Source organism: Nannospalax galili, unplaced genomic scaffold, assembly GCF_000622305.1.
Source record: "Nannospalax galili isolate Female #2095 unplaced genomic scaffold, S.galili_v1.0 scaffold153, whole genome shotgun sequence".
Classification (NCBI taxonomy): Eukaryota; Metazoa; Chordata; class Mammalia; order Rodentia; family Spalacidae; genus Nannospalax; species Nannospalax galili.
The window spans coordinates 255,323-266,764 of NW_008333469.1; the positions used below are offsets into that span (position 1 = coordinate 255,323).

At 39.8% G+C, this 11,442-nt stretch overlaps 1 protein-coding gene across 1 annotated transcript in view; it reads left to right on the forward strand.

Annotated features, from left to right (window-relative positions):
* Gtf2b (general transcription factor IIB) overlaps window positions 1-11,442 on the forward strand; it is a gene marked incomplete in the record, with an annotated part of 44,216 nt that overhangs the window by 18,716 nt on the left and 14,058 nt on the right. Inside the window, 1 exon segment of the mRNA XM_008828290.3 lies at window positions 9,408-9,541. Within this exon segment, the coding sequence (XP_008826512.1) occupies window positions 9,408-9,541 (134 nt within the window).

The following is an 11,442-nucleotide window of genomic DNA, read 5'->3' on the forward strand; positions in this document are numbered from 1 at the left end:
CTGTTTGGTGTTCTGTATGCTTCTTGTATTTGTATGGGCATGTCTTTCTTTAAGTTTGGGAAATTTTCTTCCACAATTCTGTTGAAGATCCGGTCCATGCCATTGTCTTGGGATTCTTCTCCTTCCTGTATGCCTATTATTTGCAAGTTTGGTCTTTTTATGGTATCACTCAATTCCTGCATAGTCCATTCTTGTGGTTTCTTAAAATTTTCATAGTCTTTGCCTGAGTGGTCTAGTTCTTCCACTTTATCTTCCAGTCTTGATACTCTGTTTTCCATTTCATTCATCCTATAGGTGAGTGAGGCTTTCTCCTGTCATTTCTAATAGGCTTATTGAGTGTTTCACTTCCTTTTTCATTTCATCCCGAGTATTCTTCAATATTTCTAACTCTTTTCTGAATTCATTCAGGAGTTGATTCCTATCTTCCTTCTGTTCTTTGATTTCTTTGTTTGTGTGTTCTTTAAGTTCACTCAATTCTTTTATCATGTTTATAATTGTTCTTTTGAGTTCCACCTGCATTATCTCTAGGGGTTCTCATTGTACTCCTCTAGAAGACTATTGGTATTTGGTGGGGATATGTTATTTTTGTTTTTCATGTTATTATTTTTCTCTGTGATTTTGACATTTGGATTTCTTTCGTAGTTTCTGATTCTTGCGTGAGACTCAAGCCTTCAAGTTTAGGTCTGCTTCTTTTTGTAAACTTTAGGTGTCTTTGATTTCATATTGGAGTGGCCAGTTTGCTTTTTTCTTCAGGAGTTCCCACAGAGGCCCAAGTTAGATGAGGATCAGATGCTTTCAGGCTTTCTACTAAGGTCTGGATCCCTCCAGGAAAGATTTTGGCCTCCAGAATTGGGGGGTTGGACTGGCCTGGGATCAGGGCCAAGAAAAGATGCTGTTCTAAGGCAACTGGTAGCCATGCCACCCAGAGATGCAAAGGAAATGGGGGTGGGAAGAGGCCCCAATGGCTCCTGGGGAGTGCACTGAGGAACTGGGTTGGTCCCGGAGAGAGGCCTGTGGGCCGGAGACTAGCTAGGTTTTATTATTTGTCCCCCCTCTCTCTGTCCCTGTCTAACCATCCCTCTACACCCTCCCCATTTTAAAGTATCCCCATTTTTCTCGTTTTTCCTTGATAATTTCTGTCTGCTATGGTCCCAGCTCTCTTGAGCTCCTTCTTCCCCTTTGTCCCCATAGTTCCTTTTATAGCTCCCCCTCTCAGTCTCCCATTTAACTACCCCCATTTTATACATTAGTAGCACCTGTCTCCTACTGCTTTTCTCTCTTGGGTTCCTTCTTTCCTTTTCCCTCCGTGGGTACGTTCCATTTTCCTGGCTCCTGCAATTACGTCATACATATAAGGATTTGGTGCTAGGATCCACAGATGAGGGAGAACATGTCGTTTGTTTTTGAGTCTGCATTACTTCACTTGGCATAACAGTTTCTAGTTCCATTTACCTGAAAATTTCATGATTTCATCTTTCTTTATCACTGAGTAAAACTCCATTGTGTAATTGTACCTCATTTTCATTATCCATTCATCCGAAAGGAACACTTAGGTTACTTCCATCTCTTAGCACCACAAGGAAGCCAAATCCAGGCACTTTCAGGCTGGTTTTCTTCTTATAGATACTGATGTTCAGAAGAATTTTGTTTGTAGATAACATCATGTTTTTCTTTAGAAATGATCTTGATTGTCCTTGTCATAAAATTTTATGTTGTTGAAACTTTATATTATACTGCATTTATTGAATAAGCATTTTGAGTCGCCTGAAGTTTAATCAGAGGACTTCAGAATTTGGAACTCTTTTGGAATTGTTTTTAGGCAGCCTTGTACTCTATTACTTTTTAATTTGTGCTTGAAAATTAGGCCCACCCATTGTCACGGTGTCCCTTTAACAGCAAACACGACTAGCTACTGCACAGCTTTCATTTTCACAACCACACAGGACCCCTCCCAACTGAGCCAAACGCTAGGAAAAGCCATTATCACTTTTTAAAATTAAGTAATTTTTTAAATTAAATAATTTATAATATCAAAAAATGTTTGTAAACCATCTTTTTTCCCTAATTGTTTTTTCGTTTTTGTTTTGTTTGAGATAGGGTCTCCCTGTAGCCCCAGCTGGCCTGGAACTTGCTATGTAGACTAGGCTGGCCACAGTCTCTCAGAGATCTGCCTACCTCTCAGTCTCCCAAGTTCTGGGATTATAGGTTTGCACCACTGAAATTTAATAAGAGGACTTCAGGAATTGAAACCCTTTTGGAATTGTTTTTAGGCAGCCTAAAAAGCTTGACTTTTTTTCCAGCTTTAAAAAAATTTTTTTTAATTTATATATATTTTTTATATGTATGAGTATATTGCCTGCATGTATGTTAGTACACCCATGTTGTACAGTGCCCACAGAGGTCAGAAGAAGGCATTGGATCCCCTGAACTGAAAGTACAGGTGGTTGTTAGCTGCCATGTGGGTGCTTTGATTCCAGTCCAGGTCTTCTGCAAGAGCAGTCAGTGCTCTTAACCGCTGAACTATTTTTCCAGACCTTTTTTCCAACACCACCACACCCAGCTTTTTCCAGCTTTTAATACTACTTTTCTTACTCATTTACTAATAAGTAAGTTTCCTTGAGACCCATCACAGAGTCACAAAACCAATACCACATGATTTTCATTTTTCTTAACACTACATTATACTTCAGGGAACAGTTTGTTTTGATTATAGTTATATAACAAACCACTCCAAAACTTAAAGGCTTAAAACAACCGTTTTATTTTGCTTGTGTTTTTATAACTCTGTACTTTTAAGAAGGACTTACAGGGCAGTAGACTGGCTGGACCTGCACAGTCCACTTCTACTTGCTTATGGGCCTCTGTGCTCATTGACCTACCCTTATGGGTCTGTCCTGCAGGACATCTCTGTTACCTCAGAGTAACAATATTTCTACATGATAATTGTAAGGAATATCAGGAATGCAAATGTTTTGAAAGAGAATGAGGAAGGTAGACCCAGCAAGCCAAAGGCTGTGTCTAGAACTAGAGGATCACTTGGATTGATTGCATTAGTCAGTCATAAATCCACTGAGATTGGAGAGGATTGGAGAAATAGGCTCCACTGTATCATGAAGGTCAGTTTCATAACTGTTCTAATTTACTTATTCTAATTTACTTTGAATCATAAAATATGTTGAGGTGTTATGATTTGGCATTAGCTGACTTATTTTATATTCTTGTATGCGTGAGTGTACATGCATATGTGTGTTTGTGGAGGGTAGAGGACATCAGGTGTCCACCATCATTTTCCTCATTTGTCCCTTAAGACATGGTTTCTCACTGAACCTAGAGTTCCTTGTTTTGGGGCTAGGCTGGCTGTTCAGCAAGCCCCAGGGATCACCCTGCTCCCACACCCATCCCTCCAGCGCTGGGGCTACATGTATGTGGCTATACCCAGTTTTTTACATGGATGCTGGCAATCCAGACTTTGGTCCTCATGCTTCTGCAGCAAGTGTTCTTACCCACTGAGCCGTCTCCTTAGCCCCCTTATCAGTGAACAGAACAGGATCTCACTATGCAGTCCTGGATGGCCTGGAGCTCACTATGTAAACCAGGTTGGCCTCGAACTCAGAGATCCACCTGCCTCAGCCTCCTGAATGTTGGAATTAGAGGTGTGCCACACCACACCTGACTGTTGTGATTCCTAAGATACAGGTACTGACTTTAAGCAGGCCAATTTTTAAAGCAAAACTTTTTTCCACTATGAAACTACTGGTTCAAACAGCTTTGTGATATGGGTTTTTCCCCCAACTAGATTGTAATGATTGTGTCACTGTAAAAATTGAACAGTAGTTGGGCTGGAGAGATGGCTCAGCAGTTAAGAGCACTAGCTGCTTTTGCAGAAGACCAGGGTTCAAATTCTAGCACCTGCATGGCAGCTAACAACCGTTTGTAACTCCAGATCCAGGGGATCCAATGCCCTCTATTGTCCTCTGTGGGCATTGCATGACATGGGTGCACTTACATACATGCAGGCAATACGCTCATACACACAAAATAAATAAACACATAAAATTTTTAAAAAGTTGAACAGTAGGTGGCAGTGTAGCATTTAGGTCATCAGTTTATTCATGAACTTGACATTGTCCATTGATAATCAGTAAAGGATTAGTCCACTGTGGGAGTAACCTTTAGAACATAAAATAGGCTAGGGTTAGTTGAATGGTAGAGTATATTCCTACCATGTTCAGCTAAACATAGGTTAGTAACCCACAATGCTGCCGAAAAAAAGAAATCTATCGCGACTTCTGTAAATTAGGATTGCGCGTGAATTGTTGCTTAAATTTAGTAATTGAATTTCTAGTTAAAGTCTTTTCATGTTTAATACTTAAATTTCAACTCATTGTTCTTAAAAGTAACATAAGGAAAATAGGTAGATGTGAAAAAGAGAAAAGAGTCATTTTGACCTCTTATTCCAAAATTAATTCATTGCCAAATCAAAAGATAGGTGTCAAAGTGATTAAGTACTTCTAAGTAATGAGAGTGATTTTGACAACTATTCTCAATTTCTTTTTGAAAAATTGATGAAATTATTATTTCTTTACAACATGATAAAACCCCTTAGCTAGTACTCTTTAGACACCCTACTCTACTCTTAATCTATGGATTTACACGTGTACAGTTCAGTTGCACACATGCTGGATGTACTTTCTTTTTAGATATGAACTTTGGTTGAAAGTTATAGATCATACTCTAGAGACAGAAAGAGGTGGAGAGAGTTTGTATGTGTGTTAGTGCTAGTAATTTGGCTGTTAAAAATCTCACACAGAATTCCTATCTAGTTTTAAATATTAAAAAGCTGCATAATTTAAAAAGGGAGAGAGTAAAAGTTGTCGTTTCTGTTTTTAGGGTACTTAAGGGTATATGAGTGTGCATGTGTATGCTCCTTTGAATGTGTGTGTGTGTGTGTGTGTGTGTGTGTGTGTGGAGAGAGAGAGAGAGAGAGAGAGAGAGAGAGAGAGAGAATTAACAGGTAGACTTCTTGCTGTCAGAGGTTGATAACAAGCAGGCAGGCTCCTCTTTGTCAGAGGTTGACTTTATCTAAACATTAGGCTGCCTTGTATTACCTTTTCCTTGAAAAGATTCTGTATTGCTGTCTTCTTCCAGAACAACGTGTAAAGCACTGCCTCATTTCTGTTTTCTGTAATTGAGAATCCATCATGTATTCTGCTTATTCTGAATGGTCTTGCCTCACTTCTCATTACTCGTGCCCTTGATTTGCTACGGTAGTTGTAGTTTCATGCTGTGCTATTTGAGTTGTTTTGGAAATTTTATACCTTGTAAATGCTGTTTTGAGCAGTTAAATCTGAAAGGGAATGGTTCTTAGTATAAACCACAGGTTCTTGAATGAGTCATTTAGATCATTCCACATATGTAGAAAAATGACATCATTGCCTAGTGCTGGGTTTTCTGTTTATATTATAGTAGAACACCTTATAATTATTATTTTTAAAATCCATTTTGCCTTTAAAAATTTTTTTTTATTATTATTTTTATTTTATGTGTACGAGTGTATTGCCTGCATGTATGTGAGTGCACCCATGTTGTGCAATGCCGAAGAGGTCAGAAGAGGGCTTCGATTTCCCCTGGAACTGGAATTAAGGATGGTTTGTAGCCACCATGTGGGTGCTGGAAATCAAACCCAGGACCTCTGCAAGAGCAATCAGTGCTCTTAACTGCTGAGCCATCTCTCCAACCCCAAATATTTCACTACTTTTTTTGTTGTTGTTTTCACCTTTTTTTTTTTTTTTTTTTCCTTTTGAGACAGGGTCTCCCTGTAGCTCCAGCTGGTGTGGAACTCACTATGTAGAACAGGTTGGCCTTCAACTCACAGAGATCTGCCTACCTCTGCCTCCTAAATGCTGGGATTAAAGGCGTGCACCACCATTTGGGGCCCCATTTTGCCTTTTTAAAGACAGCATAAAGCAAATGGTAAAAGGTACTTTGAGGTCAAATGGAAAATACTATGAAAATGAAACCTTTTGACTTACTAATGCTTTATCTCCAAATACCTAGATAGAATTACAAAATGTGGGCCTGCCTACCTGCCTTTTCATTGCATATTCCCTTGATACATCTTTTCTATTAATTGAAAACATTGCAAATTAGCTGGGCTTGGTGGTAGGTAACACAGGTCTATAATCCTAGCTACTAGTGAGACTGAGGCAGGAGTTTAAAGTTCAAGACCCACCTAGGTTAAATGAATCCAAGGCCAACCTCAGTGAATTAGCAAGACCCTGCCTCAGAATAAAAAGCTAAAATAGGGCTAGGTGTGGTGGTTTGAATAAAAATGCTTTAGGCTCCAAGTACTTGAACACTTGACCCCAGTTGATGGCACTGTCCGTAGAGGTGTAGGAGGTGCTGCCTTGCTAGAGGGAGCGCCCGCACTGGGAGTGGGCCTTGAGAGCACATAGCCATGTCTCCTTTCCAGTTTCTCTACTTCCTGTGCCTGTTTGAAGATGTGAACTCTCAGCTTTCTGCTCTGTCTGCCTCCTGCTGTGCCTCCCCTGCCATGGTAGACACTTACCTTTAGAACTGTAAACCCTTCCTTCTATAAGCTGTCTTGGCCATGATGTTTTGTCACAGCAACAAAGAAGTTACTAATAGACTAGGGGTATAGCTTAGTGGTAGAGCACTTGCCTAACATTCTCAAGGCCCAGGTTTGGTCCCCATGACATGAGAAAAAATGTATGTATACATATACATGTAAATTAACGACACTTGATCTTTTTAAAGTTTTTTTTTTTTTTTTTTTTTTGGTCTTTTTGAGACAGGGTCTCCCTGTAGTCCCAACTGACCTGAACTCACTATGTAGACCAGGCTGGCCTTGAACTCACGGAGATCCGCCTGCCTCTGCCTCCCGAGTGCTGGGACTAAAGGTGTGTGCCACCAACACCTGGCTTTTTAAAAACTTTTTAAATTTAGTAACTCTGGTTTGAAGTCCATAGAAATTTGTTTGTATTTTTATTTTCCTAAATAGGAAAGTTAGCTTTATTTGCTCTTTTTGAAGGCACAAGTGCATAGGAAAGACATAGTATCACTTTCATTTACTGGTTTTGTTCTGTGGAGCCACCTGCTCAGTCTGATAGGTTAAAATTGCCTTATAACTGAAGGTCCGCTTCTGTGTCCCGCTTCTGTGTTCCCGGCTCTTCTCACAGCATATGGGGATGGCAGTGAGGTCACTACTTCTAATCTTGGTCTCATTGTTATATGAACATGATGGTCCAGGAGATTCTCTGGTTACTCAAAGGCTTTTTGGCAACCCAAAGAAAATTGAATTTATGAAAGCCTTTCATTAGCAAATTGTTCTGTTGTATATTTATCTATTTTCTTAAAATACATTCTTTGGTTTAGATTATAATTGCTGCTGTGAATATGTGCGTTTTGATTATATTTTTGATTTATGTAAAATAAAGATGTGGAAGATCTACACTGAGACTGTCTTTTCACTCCCTTCTTTATTTCTCTACCGCTAAGTACCTGCAGCAGAGCCCCAGGGTACTTTTAAAGGCTAAGTCAGATCCAGGTTTGGGAATGGATTACCTCTCCTGTAACCCCACCCAACAGGGAGAAACTTGCAGAACATCTGCCAGCATTGCAGTTTTCATAGCAATAAATAAACAATACTGAGGACTTAAAACTACCATCACAGTCTTTACTTACAGCGTTACTGGAGAAGTCTGAAGCTGAGGAAGTAAGGCATAGAAATAATTTAGGGCCACTGAAATGTCTCAGCAGATAAGGTTGCTACCAAGCCCGATGACCTAAATTCAATCCCAGAACCCGCACAGTAGAAGGAGAAAGTCAGCTCGGAGCTGCCCCCTGACCTCCACACTGTGCTGTGGCATGCACCACCTTCACACACAAACTAAAATAATTGTTAAAGATTTTAAAGATTTTTTATCCTTAATTGTGTGTGTGTATATTTGGATTTGGGAGCCTGCTGACATGGGTGCTGGGAACTGAATTTGTGTCCTCTAAAAGGACAAGTGCTCTGAACTGCTTAGCCATATCTTTGGCCTCCATATGAAATTTTTTTTTGGGGGGGGGGCGGTCTTTTTGAGACAAGATCTCCCTCTAGCCCCAGCTGGCCTAGAATTCACCATGTAGACCAGGCTGCCCTTGGATTCACAGATATTCACCTGCCTCTGCCTCCCGAGTGCTGGGATTAAAGGCATGCGCTACCACGCCCACCCATATAATTTTTTTAATGAAAAAAAATTTTCCAGGGCTAAGCAGCAGATAGCAAGCACCACACTCTTAACCATTGTGTGAGCTGACTTTCCACACCATAGCTTCTTATAATTGCTAGAACAAATTTATTTCTCTTACTCCTTTGTCCTTTCTGTTGCATATGGGCAAAGATGAACATGGTGGTTTTCAACTTTCCTTTGTCACAATTCATTGAAAGAGTTCATGTTTTACAAATTCAGGAGAGAATAGACTAAAATCTGATATCCATTTCAGTTCAAGCTGTGTGATCTTTGGCCAATTAATCTCATTTGTGAAGAGGCTGTGAAAGTGGTACCTATCTTTTGACTCTGGGGATTAAATGATACCATTTACAGTTCGCACAATGACCAGCACTGTAAGTGTGAGCTTGTTATCTCTGTCTACTGTGAAGGTAGTACCTGACCTGGAGCTCTTCCCCCAAGGCAGATGTCAGTCACATTTATTCATTTCTGGTGTTTCAGTACCACCTATCTAGTTGTAGCCTGTGCTGTAAAGAAAAGTTTGCCTGTCTGCCTTTCTTCCCTCTTGCCGTAGGTTTATTCTGTATACATTATTTGACTCTAGATACTTTTCATACCATAGGTACTTTGAAACTGAAGTTCAGGCTTACTCTCTGAAGCATTCCCCATGAACAGCAGGGGTTCTGGACACTGATGCCATCCAAACAGTGCTTTCTAAAGTTTTTTCTTCCATGTTGCAAGTTTTTTACAAAATTTTATTCTGAATCATTATTTTTCTTTTTATCACATAAGAATAGCTTTATTTTGCATTATTCATTTGACTTTTGAGACAGGGTCTTGCTACAAATATACCTCAGTATGGCCTTGAATTCACTCTTCTGCCCCAGCCTCACAAGTGTGAATATAGGCATACACTACTGTACCGGTTTTCTTTTGCTATTTTTGATTAATTTTTCCTTCCAAAAGTTGGGATATGAATAATAGCATAATGTTTACATAGGATCATTACTGGACTGGCAGAGTAGGTAAATGATTCAGGACAAATGTGTGACATATGATCTCTGAGCTAGAGCCTGGATGTCCCTGTTGAGAAATGTGTCTAACCATTAGACAGTAATGGTTAGGTAAATTCTGTTCTTCACTGAATGACTGACTGTGTGCTTGTATTCTTAGGTGACCGGGTTATTGATGTAGGATCTGAATGGAGAACTTTCAGCAACGACAAAGCAACAAAAGACCCATCTCGAGTTGGAGATTCTCAGAATCCTCTTCTGAGTGATGGAGATTTGTCTACCATGATTGGCAAGGTAATAATCAACAGGAAATGCCAAGTGGAGAGTAGCCTAAAATCTGGAAATTTGGAATTTTTCCAGAAGTATCAGCCACTAACAGTGGGGACTCTTGACCTGGGAATAAGATGTAGCAGTGCTAAGTAGACTTGTATTTCTTCCAATATGGAGAGAACATGGAATCACAATGGTTGTTCATTGTGTGAGAGTTTTCCTGAGGAAACAGTACAACATGTCTTTACCCCAGGTGGGGAACCGGTGAGAAAACAAAGTTATGGTTCCACCAACGCCCCGCCCCCAAGGGCTAACTCACAGGCTGCCACCCTGGAGCTTTCTCTGGGACTTGGAAGCAGCTGGACAGGTTGGAGCGTCTCCCTTCAGCAGTTCTGCTAGTCAGAGTCTGCCCAGCGAATAGTTACTGTTCCCATCGCCTTGGGAGCTTATAGGCCTTTGTAAGTTTCAGCATTCTTGGACTTGCTCCTGAGTCTTAGCCTTTCTCCTTCCACTAGGAGGGAGCATTTCAAGACAGAGGAAATTGACCCCAACAACATCTTAGACCCTTGTTCATAAATAACATTTGCATAAAATTCCTTACTACGGTCCTTACTGGTTAATATTGATATGTCTCTTGAGCATTAATGATGTTTTTTCTCTCCATACCAGATATTTCATAAAAATAATGGGAATTTCATAGGACTGCAAAGGATTTGTAACATGTAGGAGAGAGTATGTGCTCAGTAAATGATAGCTTTTGTTATGTGAGGCAATAGCATAATTTGCATTGCAACTTGGTTCTGTTTTACCCTGTTATCTGAATTGGAAGTATTTGTGAGAGTATTCTGAAGACTACTCAAAGAAGAGTGTGTTATTTTAGAATTTTTGTTTGTTTGTTTTTGAGCCAGTCTCATTTTGTAGCCCTTGCTGGCCTGGAACTTGCTGTGCCAGATAGCCTGAACTATAGATCTACCTGCCTCTGCCTCCCAAGGGATGGGATTAGAGGCATGTGCCAACATACCTAGTACAATCTATTTTGTGAAGGTCATTTTGAAAAGTCACTAAAAGCAAGTTATCTTTCTCATATTTCAATTGATAATTATGTATCAAATTTGAATAACATGGTATAGGCTATGTTTAAAAATGTACAGTATTATATGCAGAAATAACATTAAGTAAGATATATACATAAATGCATTTGCTAAGCCTTTCAGACTGGGAAAAAGTATACCAGACTCTTTTTTTTCCTTCCCTCTGAGTCAAGGTCTAGCTATGTATCTCTTGCTGGCTGGGATTCATTATTTAGCTGTAGACAGGTTGCCTCAAACTTACCATGATTCTCCTGCCTCTGAATCCCAAGTGCTGAGATTATAGGTGTGTGCCACTACAACCAGTCTACAGATGTTTTAAAAATTAAAACCCAGAAATTATCACTATGGCTTTGTTAATGTTTAATATTTTCAATAAGAAATACATGACTCAAAAACAAAAGGATAAAAAGAATATGTAACTTTTCCTCACCCTTCATCCCCATAGTCTCAGTTTTTCCTCCAATCCCTTTCCCTGCCTGAAACAGGAAACCACTGTTTTCAGTTTCTCCTGTATGGTTTGTGAGTCAGTTATGTTTATTTATTTATTTAGTCTTTTTGAGACAGGATCTCCCTATATCCCTAGCTGGCTTGGAACTGATTATATAGACCAGGATGGCCTTGAACTCACCTGCCTCTGCCTCCCGAGTGCTGGGATTAAAGGCGTGCACCACCACACCCAACCTGAAAGTCAGTTACATTTATATATGGCCCAAAAAGAAAGACATTTTTGTTTAAATTTTCATCATGATTGTTTTGATTAGCAAGTATTAATTATACATAAGAGTGGGGCTAGACAGCTCAGGTCATTCACCCCTTTACCCCTACTCCTTTTTT